General features: G+C 34.0%; 1 protein-coding gene and 1 long non-coding RNA gene across 18 annotated transcripts; one reads left to right on the top strand and one right to left on the bottom strand.

The window, feature by feature from the left end:
* Positions 1-6161: 6161 nt before the first annotated feature.
* Positions 6162-13028, bottom strand: LOC112755568 (uncharacterized). Of its 17 annotated transcripts, none has more exons than XM_072197581.1 (14): positions 12872-13028; positions 12683-12798; positions 11356-11425; positions 10986-11084; positions 9634-9841; positions 9475-9519; positions 8761-8817; positions 8440-8509; positions 8101-8142; positions 7868-7941; positions 7252-7322; positions 7076-7161; positions 6828-6937; positions 6162-6525 (listed from the first exon to the last, which is right to left on the bottom strand). In XM_072197581.1, exons 5-14 carry the CDS (start codon positions 9793-9795, stop codon positions 6463-6465), a joined length of 780 nt encoding a protein of 259 aa, XP_072053682.1. In that variant the 5' UTR covers positions 9796-9841; positions 10986-11084; positions 11356-11425; positions 12683-12798; positions 12872-13028; the 3' UTR covers positions 6162-6462. The 17 variants fall into 17 exon arrangements, with proteins under 17 accessions (XP_072053682.1, XP_072053681.1, XP_072053689.1 ...); XM_072197580.1 differs by having other exon boundaries at positions 9634-9845; XM_072197588.1 differs by having other exon boundaries at positions 7252-7318; positions 7864-7941; positions 11356-11427.
* Positions 13029-13988: 960 nt separating this feature from the next.
* On the top strand, positions 13989-16414 carry LOC112755570 (uncharacterized). Its single transcript, XR_003179039.3, has 2 exons — positions 13989-14125; positions 15652-16414. It is a non-coding gene; the product is annotated as an uncharacterized lncRNA (long non-coding RNA).
* Positions 16415-16667: the final 253 nt, after the last annotated feature.

Consider the following 16667-nt stretch of genomic DNA (forward strand, 5'->3'; position numbering starts at 1 on the left):
TATAGTGGTGATTCAATAACCACCGTTGGAGTAGTGCCACCTTTTTAGGTGGATAACTGTCCCTTTATCTAGGGATTGTTGGGATATGGCTTCTGGAAATGGGTTGAGAGATTTTAGGGGCAGTTACTTATTTGAATAAGTGTTATCTGCCAGCTATCTCTTGAGCCCGACTTCTTTGGAAAGAAGTCTGTGTTGAGTCCGACCTCTTCTAAAGAGGTCGGTGAATAACGAAGGCCAATCTTTGGATTGGGCCTTTTGGTGTATTTGGACCTGAGCCTTAGTGTTGGACCAGTGTATGAACAGTGCCCCTACTCGAGTTCAATCTCTTTTTCTTAAGAGTTGGATTCGAGTATTTAAACTCGGGCTTGTAGACTCTGTATAATTGGTTTTAGCACATCTTACTTAACCAAAGAATATTTCTTGTCCTAGTTTCGTACAACTCGTTCAATTCGAGTTGTTTTGAGGATACATGACTTGTTTTAATACAAATCACCTTTCTGAAACTTATTCTGATTTCTTACGACTTGTTTTGATACAAATCGTTTATTTCAAAACCCGTAATTATTTTTTAGTATAACCTCATCTAGCTCGTTCGATGCGAGTAGTTTTAAGGTCTTACGATTTGTTTCATTTCAAATCGTTTAATTAAAACGTGGCTATTTCTTGATCTAATTTCATACAACTCATTTAAATTCGAGCTGTTTTTTAGGACTTCACAACTTATTTCAAGTACAAATTGTTTATTTTGAGTCCTTTTAAACTATCAGATCATCTTTATAACCATCGGACTTTGTTGCTTTATCCATTATGCCCCTGCTTGAGGTCGAGTTTTATGAAGTCGGACTCAAGCAATCAAGCAGAAAGGATTTTCGAATGAAGCCTTTTTTTGTTGAACTCATTCATTCTGAGTTTTCTAGATGACTTGTTTTTTATACAAGTCACTTTTTTGAAGCACAACTCGTTATATATCAAGTTGTTTTGTGCAATTTATTTTAATACAAATTACTTAGATCATATGGTTATTTTTTACTCGATTTTGTTCAACTCATGGGCTTGAGTTGTTTTAAATCATCAAGTCGTATTATAACCATTGGACACCAATTTATACCTCGTCGCTTTATCCGAGCGACCATTGAAAAAGCCAGCTCGTGATTTTTGCGCTCTGTCGAGTATAAATTGGCGCCTTAGGTGAAGGGATTATATGCTTATTCTCTCCCCTTTCTAGTTTTTACAAGGTTGTCGTCCTTGTGTATGATACAACTTGTTTTATCCAAGTTGTTTTGGAGGATAGTTTTTATGTTTTGATTTTGTTCAAAAACGTTTACAATCCTTCCTTTTTAACTCGTTTCTATACGAGTCGTTTGGTTGAAATGATTCATTTTGATACAAATCACTTTTAAAGCTTTGCTTTTAGATAGACACGACTTGTGCTTAACACAATTTCGTTGAAAATATGGTTGACTGGCATAACTCGTTTAATCCAAGTTATCCTTATGTTGTTGTGAATGCTAGAACGAGTTTTCTTGGAACAACTTGTTTTTGTGAAAGTGTTCCATTTTATACGATTAGGTCGTTTATTTTTAGAACTTGTAGAGATGAAATTGTGGGCTTGAGATTTTGTACGATCCATTTGTTATCCGTGTGGATCGAGTTGTTAGATCGTATTTATGCCTCAAGGGGCATATTTAGTTAAGTTACTTTTGCGACTTGTTCTAAACACAACTTTTTCAACCCGTTTGGCCCGAGCTGTTTCGAGGTGTTTTCTTTCCAATTCGCATATGTAACTTCTTTCCACCAATTGGTTCCTCGTCGCTTCATCCAGGCGATTTCTATATGATCGGCCCGTGATTTTCGTGGTTTATCGAGCTTCAATTGGTGTGTGTTAATTGTAGAAAATCAATCTTCATAAGGAATTGTTTTATCTCCTTATGTTGGAGGTGTGTTGCGACCTGGGTAGTTTTTCACCCTCGAAGTTAGACACTTTGTAGTAGCCCTTTTCTAAGATTTCAGTAATCTTAGAAAAAACCTTTTTGATCTTTGTTTTGAAAAACCTTTTTCTTGACTGACTGTCCCTTTCTTTAAGTTAAGTTTTCCTTAACAACTCGGGACAGCCTTTTGCCTTAGTGCTTTCAATAGGTTTCTTGATCTCTTTTTGGTATTCCTTATACTCAATTTTTGATTTATTGAGCTCTTATGATTTAGGTTATTTCTGCGATGCGTTTCCTTTTTTCTCGGTTTTTCCGACTTGTAAGTCAGATAATTTCCGAGTTTATTACGATCGGCTTTTATAACCTCTTTACACCGACTTGTACCTCGTCATTTTATCCTGACGACTATCTAGGTCGGTTCATGGGATTTTCACGCTTTGTCGAGCTTAAGTCGGCGCGTTTCGTAGAAAGAAAGAAAAACGAGAAGGAATTTATAAGAGATAAAAGATCTTTATTTATTTGCGAAGGTACTTTTACTGCTACTAAGGGTTTTTCACTATCTATGATCCCTTAGTCTCTACTATGATGCCTCGTTAAAAACCCTTCTTCAGAAAAAATCCTTTAATTTTTGGGAAAAATCATGAAGTTGGAAAAAGAGTACATCAGGGAGTAGAGTTCGCTTTTAGCTATAGTACATTTTCATGTTACAAGCATGCCACGACCTTGGTAGCTCGGTGCTGTTTAAGTCGGTCACCTTGTAATAACCTTTTCCTAAGATCTCAGTAATCTTGTAGGGTCCTATCCTTTTTGTTGTCAGCTTTCATTCGCCCGAACTCAGTAGCCTGATATTTTTTCTTATCAAGATGAGGTCTTTTGCGGCGAATCTCGTAGCCATCCTTTGTCTCAAGAGCTCTTTCCTTATCTGAGTTTGCTCTCAGGTTTCTGGAAGGGGGTCACGTTCTTCTTTCGTGCTCTAGTATCATTGTAGAATGTTGTCTTTAGTTTTTAATAATTTTAGACTTAGCTTTCATGATAAGCCAGTGCTCCTATTCGAGGTCGAGCTTCATAAAGTCGGACTCGAGTATTCATTCATGCCATTCTTGAATCTTACTATTTGTTGCTATGTGACTTTTACAAGTTATTTTGGACTCTCTTTTTGGGAGGTCGGATAACTTGTTTTATACTTGTTGTGTCAACTTAGTAAGGTCGGATACTTATCTCTTGGCTTGAGGAGGCATTCTTATAAATCGCCATCCTTTCTCAATTTGTTTTAAACAAATTGTTGTAACGTCGAGTTTACATCCTCTTCGTGTTGATGTTTGATTATGATCACGTTGTCCTTAAGTTATTTGTGCAATTCGTTTTAGGCTTTGCCCCTTGCCAGTTTGATTTAGTACAAGTGGCTTAATGAGGTCGGACCACGATTTGCATTTATAACTTCTTACGCCACTTTGGATCTCATCACTTCAAGTCAGAAAAAGTGTGCATTAAGGAGTAAGGTGCGCTTTCTAGCTGTAGTATCCCTTTTGTTGTAAACATGGCACAATCTAGGTAGATTGTTTTCGAGTAAGTTGAGTATGTTGTAGTAGTTCTTTTTCAAGTCTTAAGTGACTTTGTTGGATCTTTTTGGTCCGATGTCATTTTGGATCAAGACGAGGTTGTCAGTTGAGAAATTTCTTCGTATGACCTTCTCATGGCCATTTATGCTTGGGATCTGGTTCTCGAAGTTGTACCTCAAGAAAGAAGTCGGACTTTTCTTTGTAAGCTCTTAAAGGAAGTCGGATTTTTATTTGTAGACTTGAATCCTCAGAGGAGGTCAAATTATCTTCATAAGCTTGGATCTTTAGAAGAGGTCGGATTTTTCTTTCTAAGCTTGGAAAGAGGTCGGACTTTCTTTCTAAGCTTGGAGGTTTTCGACCTCATTGTAGACTCTGATCTTTAAAAGAAGTCGGAATCTCTTTCTGATATTCTTCGAGGTTTTTGACCTTATTGTAGAGTTGATCGTGAAAGAGGTCGGATTTTTTACAGACTCCAAAACGAGGTCGGACTTTTTTCGTGGGATCTAAAAGAGGTCGGATTTTCTTTGTGAGCTCCCAGCTCATCCGACCTTGTTGTAAAGTCTAACCTTTAAAAGAGGTCAGACTTTTCTTCATGAGCTATCTAAAAGAGGTCGAATTTTCTTTGGTGAGCTCCCAACTCATCCGACCTTATTGTAAAGTCTGACCTTTAAAAGAGGTCGGACTTTTATTCGTGAGCTCTCTAAAAGAGGTCGGATTTTCTTTGTGAGCTCCCGGCTCATCCGACCTTTGAAGAAAAGTCTGACTATCATTCCCTCCAATGAAGACTGGGCCTTTGTCACCCCGACTTTCTTTTTTCTTTGGATCGGATTCCAGTTTTCTTCCTGGAAGACATCCATCTTTATTGGTGTGCAAACAACATCAAATTCTACCACAGGAATATTTCTTTCCATATTCATTGGCAGTGATGTAATTTGTGAGCAACCAACGAAAGATGTACCATGAGAATTCTTTGTGTTATTCACTGTTGTAATTGACAGGTGAATCCACTGAAGAAAAAACTGGATTCATCACTCCGTTGTCGGATTGGGTTGCGTTCAAATTGGCTGATGCTGTGTATTTGGAACATGCAACTGTTCCATTTCATGAGTGGGTATCATGGATTTTTCCGAGATTGTGAGTTGGCACAGATGTCATTGTCCATCCTATTTCACGAAGAGGTTGGGATTAGTCACGTTCCCTTTTCCTCTTTTTTTTTTCACGTAACTTCTTTTGCCAATTGAATTTTCTGAATTGAAAATTCTTTTATTCAATTGGCTTTTGAGTTCATTTTTTTTCAAGTAACTTCTTTTGCCAATCGAATTTTCTGAATTGAAAATTCTTTTATTCAATTGGCTTTCGAGTTCGTCTTTTTTTTTCACGTAACTTCTTTTGCCAATTGAATTTTCTGAATTGAAAATTCTTTTATTCAATTGGCTTTCGAGTTCATCTTGGTTTGCTTTCTACAATGGCCTTGGGACGGTGCTTTCTTCTATTTTAATTCAATTTAACTGTAGAAGTAGAATCATCATCCCTATTTGATATCCTCTGCCCATTGTGAAAAATTTTTACGGGATTTCTGGTATCCATAGAAACTGTATTCCAGCTTCTTTTTAACATGCTTGCATCTTATTCATGTCGAGTGGTTGTCTGACTATGTTATTGATCATCCGCCATTATCAAGAGTTGAGCTCCAGGTCTCCGGCAACGGCGCCAATGTTCCGGAGCTTACCTAGAACCAGACGGTGGTTGGACTTGTTTGAGGCCCAAGCGCTGGAGGAGTGTGGTCTTCGACTTGGTTTACGTCTGGGAGCCGCCTCCGAGTTGTGTGTTCCAAGAGATGGGTGGTGGTACCTGCAAAGACACTCCGATGCCTAAGTCAGCATGGGGTTAAGCAGGTTTAGAATGTATTGGAACTTAGAGATACCTGAGGGGTGTCAGGGTATTTATAGTGGTGATCCAATAACCACCGTTGGAGTAGTGCCACCTTTTTAGGTGGATAACTGTCCCTTTATCTAGGGATTGTTGGGATATGGCTTCTGGAAGTGGGTTGAGAGATTTTAGGGGCAGTTACTTATTTGAATAAGTGTTATCTGCCAGCTATCTCTTGAGCCCAACTTCTTTGGAAAGAAGTCTGTGTTAAGTCTGACCTCTTCTAAAGAGGTCGGTGAATAACGAAGGCCAATCTTTGGATTGGGCCTTTTGGTGTATTTGGACCTGAGCCTTAGTGTTGGGCCAGTGTATAAACAGCCACTAATCCTCCCATATCTCCTTTTGGGTTATAAACATATTAAGGTTTATGTAATGGAAAAAAGAGAATCGATAGATTCTTATAAACATATTTGTTAGTATTCAATTAAACATACTAGATATCATGTATGTTATTTAGAATTCAATTAACATTGAAGTGATAGAAGGACAAACATGATAATATGTAATTTTTAAAGGATTAATTTGATTAATTTTAGAAATAAATTCAAAAAAAAAAACTCATCTTTTAGAAACTAATTTAACCATTAACCCAACAAATATCAATAGGAGACAAAACAGAGCACATAGCAACCAATGGCAAGATAGTAATAGTCGTTATTAATTTGTGTCGCATTGGATTTGAAATGCTTGAGTAGCAAGTGATATCAGACAATTCTATAAAAAAGCCAATTTTAACATTCTAAAATCAACAAATCCCAATGACTGGGATATTTGGATTTGAACCTTAATTAAAAAGTCAAATTACAAAGCCTAAAAAATTGGCATTCAATGTAGCCTTAGGTTGTGTTTGGTTAGTGTCCTAATACAAAATATATAAATATCTTATAACGCAAATATCTTCTATTGCATTGAGGCGAAGACAGATAGATCTGTGATACTAGAATTCACTGTCTCAATGTGCATCTCAAAAAGATACTAATGTCTTAAAATTTTAGTTGTCTATCTCAACCTTCCCTTCATTCCAAACGCAGCCTTAGTGCAGTTGCCTATTTACCATTTACATAATCGAGAAGGTGCCGATCAAGCTCGAAATGCCGAGAAAGAAAGCCCTGTATATGATAACCCATATGGTATGATCAAATTCTTTAGTAATGATAATCAATGATCACAGGGCATTAGGAACTACCAAAATGACTCTCATTCTACCCAAAATCAAAGGATGAATATTCAAATACTCACTCACCAAGTGATATGACATAATGAAATTAAGGAAAACAGTTTTAAAGTAAAAGGATAGATGGATCAGTTGACCTTTATCTTACAATTACATTATGTTCTAGTGATTATTCAAAATAGCAATTCAAGTCTCACAAAATCTGAGTATAAGTGTGTGTGAGAGAGAGAAATATACCTTAGTAATTGTAGGGTTAAAGAATGTTGCTTCAAAATCCAACTCTGGAAAGCGTGCAACTTCAGCAGCATTCTCAAATAAGATATACGTCGGTAGCTGGCCCATGAATCCTGACAATCAGAAGACTTCATAAAATGCCATATTTCTGATAAAATAACTGAAGATCGATCCGATAACAGTAAGCAGAACGCAATTTGATGTTTAAATTGAGAGAGAAAAAATAGATGTCATATATCAATATTATTTACCACCAAGAGATATTCCAAATTTTTCAGCAGCATTTGGAAAGAGTCCGAGATCAACTATCCCAAATGATAAATTTTTGTTTGAATATCTGTCAGAGAGAGTGTGAAGGCATAAAAACAGCTCATATCAGGCCAGTCTACACAGTGTCGATTTAAGTCAAAAGGCAATAGAAGCATACGTAATTGAGAGCTCAGGAAAATGCCGACTTGAGCGAATGCAAGAAGATGAATATGAAGCACAAAATTCTACCTGCCAGTTCATGGAAGTAAGAAATGGATAATTTTTGGGACAATGAAAGAGATTCTAAAATATAAGAATGGCATGGAAACATTCCTAACAGTTCTGATGTAATCCTTTCAAGTTTCAACAACAGTGGGTGGTGTTTCATGCATTAAGAATTTAAACATAAACAACTAGTAAATGACAAGGTACAAAAACATAATTCCTTTTCACTCACATAATTTATTTAACACCACAACAATGTGATAAAGAGGAGAATTTTTTTCTTAATGGTATTAGATTGTATAATCATAGTTCTTTTTCCCCAACAAGCTTCCTAAGTTTGTTCAAGATTGCCATCAATGTCATCTATACCAAGAACAAAGTTAGCACATGTTTGGAAGTAAATTGTTAAGAGAGAATTTTTTTTGCTTTATGTACATATGGTTATCATTCCCAAACAAGCTTTATTTGTATACATGAGGTTATCATCAATGTGCATATAACTAACCCGTCACAGATCTTTAACAGTTAAGAGTTTCATAAAGAATTTTCATTCAATTGGCGGTACTTACTAGCCATAATCTTGATGTGCTCCCCTCTGTCAACAGGCCTTCTAACTGCAACGGTGTTAGCTTGGTAGAGGCACCTGGATGAATCGATTATAGAGAAACAGAATAACATTAGCCACTACATTAAACGAGAACGATTTCTTGTATATATTTGATACTTTCATCTACTATGAAGTTTGTAAAATAATGAAAGCTAAAACATATAAGGAAAATCACCCAACCCCTTTTAACAGTACCTAGTCCTTCAGATGGAGGTTGCTGTGTTAGCATATGTATCACTGCAATACAACATGGTAGTGTGAATCACAAAATCGATAATTAACTTTCAATAATCATCCAACGAACTACTTGGACTTATAATCAATTTTAAACAGATGAAAACTGTATTATTGGTTAATATATTTGAAGGGAAAGTATATAAGTTGTTGCATTCTACAAAAAGAAAAGGGAAAATAAGCAGCTGCCATACTTGAGCTTACTTGAATTCCAGGAAGAAATGTGGAGTGAACAAAATTTCAATTACAAGGCCAGAAGTATATACTTAAAAAGCTCAGCGTAACACGAAAACTACCCACCTAGAAATACAAGAATATACCAAAGAGCTATGCGGCGATCCAGTGTAAAGGCAAGGGCAAAAAGACAAATCTGGAAAATGAAAATGATAGAAGCTGAGAAGTAGAAAAGATGAAGCCACAGATATTGTGCAGCAAACAATATGCATGGTCTACAGTACAATAAGCACCTTAATTGCTGACAAATATTATATCATGACCTATCTAAAAGTCAAATAGATCCTCCACCCCCTAAAAATAATAAAATAAAATAAATGGGAAGTGAAATGATTGGATCAAAGAAGAAAGGTAAAAAGCTTTTGCAAATGCATCAATCCTCATCACCTTGGCAAGAAAAAGAATATCAGCTATAAATGCTTCCCATGTTTCTTCTCTCACTGCCTGCAACGGGATAAAGAGATATACTTGAATATACACAAGTCAAATGTCATACCAGTGGTATGTGAGACACCAGTTGATGTACCATATTCGTTCAAATAAAAAAATTACATTGCCCCTCAGAAACAAAGCCAATTTAGAGAGTTACTTAAAAAGGTAATAGAAAGTGAGATCGTGATCTGTAAATAGCAGCATTAAGTTTTTTACTTTCCTATAAAAACAGGGAATTTTTCACTTATGGCATTCTCAAGGGTTAGAACAGCTGGTACTCTTAGTACCAACAAATCACATACTTGTTTGATGAGCCTTTTAATGGTTTGCATTTTGCGCATAAATTTAGATGTTAATGGAGTCATTTACACCTTTTCAAACTATTTGGTACAATTGCACAAGACAGTTGATGTTTAGATCCTGCAATTCACAATCTGATGTTTTTCTGCGAAGAATTCATACGAAAGCAATTTGTTTCCTTCAATAATTGTTTCATTTGGATCATTCTAGTTCTTTCATCTTGTAAACTTAGGTAGCTCTGGATATTGATGTTGAATGAATCATTGCATTCAATTTATGTTCGAGTAATATGACAAATTGACAATATACTTTCGATGCAATAATTTTGAAAATAGATAACAAATTCTATCTGATTTCAGTAGCAGGTACCTTCAAGGCAACCAGCACGGCAAACACTAACACTGTTAATATTTCCTGCAAGTAAATGTGAGAGATGCAAGAATTAAGCAATTTGTAAAGAACCAAACGAGAGAGAGAGAGAGAAACAGAGAGAGAGAGAGAGAGAGAGAGAGAGAGAGAGAGAGATACGCGACGAAGAAGACTTAGGGTGAGCTGAGGTGTTAACACTTGAACAGCAGAGCTACGAACAACCAAATAGGAGAAGAAACATAAGAAATGAAACAGGTAGTACGGTTCTGAAGCCATCTTATTCAGCCACTGTTCCATATTACCACTGCTTTCCTTTCCCATCTAAGCTTGAGTACGGATCAACCTTACTATGTTCCTTTTTGTACTTCTGACTACGCAATGCATTGAAATATTAGAAAAAAGAACCCCCCCCCCCCCAACAAAAAAAAAAACAAAAAAACAAAACAAAACTCTTAGAGCAAAGTGATTATGCAACTTTGGTTGAAACCAACAATTCGAAAGAGTATTCATCAAACACATGAAGCATTATTTCTGCAAAGGAGGAATCATATTCTTTCTACTTATGTTAATATAATGGGGGGTGGGGGATATTGTTACGAGCAAAGTCTACTCAGTATATAAAATGAGATTTTGTTGTCACTGCATACTATTAAAAGTAGAGGCGGTAGATCCATTAGCCATTCAAGTTGTGAATTGTGATTATGGACTGTGCTAAAAAAAGCACATCAAGTTGATGGTTCACGGGTCACAACTATAAATAGCTCCTGCACAACTATAGTCTATAAAAAGCTCAATCCACTTACCAATTAGAAATCATAATATGTTTGACTACCCGAAACTCCTATATGAATTAGCACAACAACATAACATAACTAGATCGAGGTATATTAGCCTTGGAAATAACCAATCAGGGATAAACAATGTAGTTCTTGCCAAGACAGTATAAATAGATCAACCGAGGTAACCAATCAAGGTTCACTAATTACAAAACTGAACTCTTTAGCTCAAGACAGTACCAATGATTTGCCGGGAGATACAAAATGAACACAGGAAGCACACACATTTCCCCATTACAAAGTTCATCCATTTCTTATAATGCCCCCCAAATCAAATACACTGTCAAAAGTTATCCTCTTAAACAAACCAAAATATTCATTTATGACAACATCTATATAAAAAAAGAGGAACTTTAGCATGAAAATTGAATTAGTTAGTTAACACAGAAACCATCTTTGTTTGGCCAAATAACATGAACACCTTGAAAGAAGAACTCCCCAAGATACCGAAGATCAGAACACGGACATTAAAGAAAGAAAAATAGATTTGTATCAGCTTATGTGAATACAGTCATTTCTCTGCATCCCATATATCAACCTTTAAAAAATAATAATAAAATAAACAAAAAAACCCAAGATTTTACATCGAAACTACAGAAAACAATGAACGAACAAAAAGAAAGAGACATTTCATTTCAATTTTTTTAAATAATAATTGAAAAAAAAAAGCATTACCCTAGTAAAAACCTGCAAAAAACTTTCCCAAGATTCCTGTACTACATTTCTTGAATCTACAGCTTCACTAAAATATGCTGTTGCTTTTCATCTATTAAACTGCAACGAGATTTAATCATAGGAGTATATGAAAAGCTTCAGAACTAATTAATATCAAAGTCATTATTAGAACATCGTTGAAACTATCAACCATGGCGATTCAATAGCAATGAAACACAGAATTCAAACATCGATGCAGAAAACAAAATGAGAAAAGTGGAGAAAGGAGTTCATGCGCAACCAAATCACTCAAGAGTTCCAAACCTAGCATCAGATAAATGTAATTGCATCAATAAAATCAAATCAGGAAAGAAGCGTTAATGAAGCTAACCAGAATCTGGTGATTAAACAGTTGAGGAGTTTGGTTCCCTCTTTTTACCCGTGATTTGATTTCTCTTTGTCTCTAAAATTAAAATCAATCATGAGTCATGAACCGAGCATAAGCCACAAATTTGAACTCATTTTAATTTTCTTTTCTATAAAATAACATGTTGAGAGATTAAATTATCTAAAAATGTAAATAATAAAAAATTAATTTAATTATTTATTTTAATAAAAAAATTGATTTGTAAAAGTTTTAGATAGCGTTTGGTAGCAAGACAGAGACTGATAGACTGTGACAGAGAGATAGAAATTAAAATAAGTCTCAGTATTGTGTTTGGTGTATAAAGTGTATAGAATTGAATTATGTCTCAGTATCTTGTTTGGTTCGAATTAAAACTAGAGACTGACATGTTTAAATCTACAAAATTACCCTTAACCTTACAATGTAAATATAATAGAAGGAGAAAAAGTGTGACAAAAAAAATATTCTATTTATAAGTTGAATTTGTTTGTGTATGATTTCTATGATGCTTTTTTGGGTGTTGTCATGGATAAGAGGGGAAGAATGATTTACTAACATGAACACATAATCTAAAGTAATATAATGACTTAGTTAATTAGGACAAATTTGACAAAAGTTTGTTTCTCATTCTCAGAGAGACACATATAGCTAGGCATTATAACCATGCTATATCAATATTATTTAATCCTTTGTGAGAGAGAGAGAGAGAGTGAGTGATAGACCAATATGGTTTATAACAAGAGCAAGAAGATAAAATTAATGCCGTTAAATCTTAATAAAGATTGGAACAAACCATCATATAAATTTTCAAAAGGATCATGCATGTATCTAGCTATGTAACTTCTTATATGATGACTTTCAATCATGATCATCCATGTGTATATAGAATTATTCAGACCATAAATCTCTTACTCCTGTTAACTATAAACTACAATTAACTCCCATGTAACAGATGGCATTAATAATTCCCAAAAACAGATGGCAAATCCCTGAATATAGGACAAAGTCACAAAGACAAAGGATTTCTTCAACATCAGTGCTACTACTTCACACCATTAAGAAAATAACGAACCAAGCAAAATAGTAACTTGTCTCTTTTCAAACTTTAATTTCTCCAAATCAAAGCACCCAAACAAAACAAAAGCTTAAGAGGTTCTGAGTACAAATACACCTTTCAAAGATACAAATTTGATTTAAGCATTATACAACAGTAATTGAACATCAGGAGAAGGGAAAAGTCCTATTGCTAGGTCACGACCAAATCCACAGATTAGGGCACGACCAAAAAAAATGAACAGAATCAGTAAAGTACCAGCAACAGGGGAGAAAACAGGGGAGAGGCGAGTTGGTGGTTGACGTCGACAGCAACAGGTAGAGGCGGCAGCTTGGTTCTTCGATTGTTGTAACGGGAGGGAGGCAGCAGCAGTCCTGTGAAGGAGAAAACGAGGAGATGAGAACATGGGGGCTACGAAGATGAACTTGAAAACGACCCCTCACTTACTTAGCGATGGCTACGCCAGCGGCGGTGGCTGTTCTTCGACTGGTGATAGAGAGGCTGCATGCAGTGATGTCCTTGAAGAAGAATGAGAAGATAAAGGAGTCAACAGGGTTAAAGCCCTTATTTACATTTGGGTAATGTTGAAAATTGAAATTATTGTAGGAAAAGTCTAGGAGGAGCAAATTTATTGAATTAAAATGGCGGTAATTTATGTATAAATGTTTTTGTCTTTAAAATTTTTAGTTTTTAGTGTTTTTATTTTTTAGAGATGTTAAAATATTAAAATTTTAAAATTAAAAATAAAAATTTAAATATTAATTTTTAATTCAACAAACATAATATTAATTTTTTGTCTTTCAATTTCAATTTAAATCTCTACAAATAAATTTTATCCTAAAAATTTATTTGTCGATTTTTTTTGGTTAAGAATTAATTTCTCTAATATAAAGTTATTAGAAAAAATTTTAAAAGTTACTCATAAACTAAGAATAATATTAAAAATATAATAACACAAAATTATTTTATTTAAATTAATATCTATAATTTTATATATATAACAAGTTATAATTAATATTTATTATTATATTTAAAATTATTTATTTATTTTAATAATAATTAAAAATAAAAAATAAAAAAATGAATGTTAACCATCATTGGCCAATATAAATAAAATTTAATTTTAATAATAAATATATATTAAAATTAAATTTTTATTATATTAATTAATAATTGTTAACATTGATTTTCTTATTTTATATTTTTTAATTATTATTAAAATAAATAAATAATTTTAAATATAATAATAAATATTAATTATGACTTGTTATATATATATATATATATATATATATATAAAATTATAGATGTTAATTTAAATAAAATAATTTTATGTTATTATATTTTTAATATTATTCTTAGTTTATGAGTAACTTTTTAAATTTTTTCTAATAATTTTATATTAGATAAATTAATTCTTAACAAAAAAATTGACAAATAAATCTCTATCCTCTAAAAATTTTACAAATTAGTTTTTTTTTATTAAAATAAATAATTAAATTAATTTTTTATTATTTACATTTTTAGATAATTTAATCTCTCAGCATGTTATATAGAAAAAAACAATTAAATGAGTTCAAATTTGTGGCATATGCTCGGTTCATGACTCGATTGATTTTAATTTTAGAGACATAAAGAGAAATCAAATCACGGGTAAAAAGAGGGAACCAAACTCCTCAACTGTTTAATCACCAGATTCTGGTTAGCTTCATTAACGCTTCTTTCCTGATTTGATTTTATTGATGCAATTACATTTATCTGATGCTAGGTTTGGAACTCTTGAGTGATTTGGTTGCGCATGAACTCCTTTCTCCACTTTTCTCATTTTGTTTTCTGCATCGATGTTTGAATTCTGTGTTTCATTGCTATTGAATCGCCATGGTTGATAGTTTCAACGATGTTCTAATAATGACTTTGATATTAATTAGTTCTGAAGCTTTTCATATACTCCTATGATTAAATCTCGTTGCAGTTTAATAGATGAAAAGCAACAGCATATTTTAGTGAAGCTGTAGATTCAAGAAATGTAGTACAGGAATCTTGGGAAAGTTTTTTGCAGGTTTTTACTAGGGTAATGCTTTTTTTTTTCAATTATTATTTAAAAAAATTGAAATGAAATGTCTCTTTCTTTTTGTTCGTTCATTGTTTTCTGTAGTTTCGATGTAAAATCTTGGGTTTTTTTGTTTATTTTATTATTATTTTTTAAAGGTTGATATATGGGATGCAGAGAAATGACTGTATTCACATAAGCTGATACAAATCTATTTTTCTTTCTTTAATGTCCGTGTTCTGATCTTCGGTATCTTGGGGAGTTCTTCTTTCAAGGTGTTCATGTTATTTGGCCAAACAAAGATGGTTTCTGTGTTAACTAACTAATTCAATTTTCATGCTAAAGTTCCTCTTTTTTTATATAGATGTTGTCATAAATGAATATTTTGGTTTGTTTAAGAGGATAACTTTTGACAGTGTATTTGATTTGGGGGGCATTATAAGAAATGGATGAACTTTGTATATGAACTTTGTAATGGGGAAATGTGTGTGCTTCCCGTGTTCATTTTGCATCGCCCGACAAATCATTGGTAGTTTGGTACTGTCTTGAGCTAAAGAGTTCAGTTTTGTAATTAGTGAACTTTGATTGGTTACCTCGTTGATCTATTTATACCGTCTCGGCAAGAACTATATTGTTTATCCCTGATTGGTTATTTCCAAGGCTAATATACCTCGATCTAGTTATGTTATGTTGTGCTAGTTCATATAGGAGTTTCAGGTAGTCAAACATATTATGATTTCTAATTGGGAAGTGGATTGAGCTTTTTATAGACTATAGTTGTGCAGGAGCTATTTATAGTTGTGACCGGTGAACCATCAACTTGATGCTTTTTTAGCACAGTCCAGAATCACAATTCACAACTTGAATGGCTAATGGATCTACCGCCTCTAGTTTTAATAGTATGCAGTGACAACAAAATCTCATTTTATATACTGAGTAGACTTTGCTCGTAACAATATCCCCCACCCGACATTATATTAACATAAGTAGAAAGAATATGATTCCTCCTTGGCAGAAATAATGCTTCATGTGTTTGATGAATACTCTTTCGAATTGTTGGTTTCAACCAAAGTTGCATAATCACTCTGCTCTAGGAGTTTTGTTTTATTTATTTATTTATTTTTTGGGAAAAGGGGGGGGGGTTTCTTTTTTCCTAATATTTCATTACATTGCGTAGTAAGAAGGACAATAAGACACATAGTAAGGTTGATCCATCTCAAGCTTAGATGGGAAGGGAAAGCAATGGTAATATAGAACAGAGGTTGAATCAGATGGCTTCAGAAGAAGAAGGACAAGCCGAAGAAGAAGCACAACAAGCTCCTCCACCACCTCTCGTGTGCCTCAAGGGCATTATTTTCCGCCACAAGAGTATTGGCAACAATTGACTGCGTCCCTTGAGCAAATAAGGGTGAACCAAAATAGCCATGATGTCCTTTTCCGTCAGATAATGGTGAACCAAGATAACCTTCTCCGTGAGATAAGGGTGAACCAAGATAACCATAGTGTCCTTCTCCGTCAGATTGTGAATGTGCAAGAAAGAATGCACCTCGAGCTTCTCCAATTGAGACAGGAGATAGGGAGGCTGCAAGGACCACAAGGAGCACAACCGGATAACGGGGATGGCCACCACGATCATTGAGGTGGTTGAGTTCTTTTCATGCTTGCCTTCTACTTTTCTTCCTTTATGATTATGATTATGTTTCTGTTTTCAGTTTATTTCGGTTTATTTGCATGAGTCCTATTTTTCTATGTTTTTTTAGTTTTTAGTTTAATGTTTCTATGTTTTTTTAGTTTTTAGTTTAATGTTTTTATTTTAATGATGTCTCATGTCATGTCTTCAAGCAGTATTAAAAAAAAAAGAATAGAAAAGTGGTGTTATCATATTAGAAATTGAATTTATTTTACAATTGTCTTGTTATATTACATGTGGTGGTATATAATTGTGACTGAGTGCATAGAGAGAATGATGTATGAATGATTTTGGAGAAGAGGGATGTTGATTCTTGATGAACACCAACTTAGAGAAGTGATATGAAACTTTTAAAAATAGATAAAAGATTGACTCTTGAATCAAAAAAATTAAAAACAAATAAGAATAAATTACTATATGTATCTATGAAATATACAAGCGTGGACAAATATATCAAGGGTCGCTCTACGGTAAAGATGCAACTTCATACAGATATACAGATG

Source organism: Arachis hypogaea, chromosome 6, assembly GCF_003086295.3.
Source record: "Arachis hypogaea cultivar Tifrunner chromosome 6, arahy.Tifrunner.gnm2.J5K5, whole genome shotgun sequence".
Taxonomy (NCBI): Eukaryota; Viridiplantae; Streptophyta; class Magnoliopsida; order Fabales; family Fabaceae; genus Arachis; species Arachis hypogaea.

Bases quoted from the DNA above. Each gene is read 5' to 3' on its own strand.
- LOC112755568 (XM_072197584.1), bottom strand. From the start codon at position 9,795: ATGGGAAAGGAAAGCAGTGGTAATATGGAACAGTGGCTGAATAAGATG. The intron at 8,510-8,760 runs GTGATGAGGATT...TTCATTTTCCAG, and splicing joins ATATTCTTTTTCTTGCCAAG to ATTTGTCTTTTTGCCCTTGC. The intron at 7,323-7,867 runs GTAAGTACCGCC...ATGAACTGGCAG, and splicing joins GCACATCAAGATTATGGCTA to GTAGAATTTTGTGCTTCATA.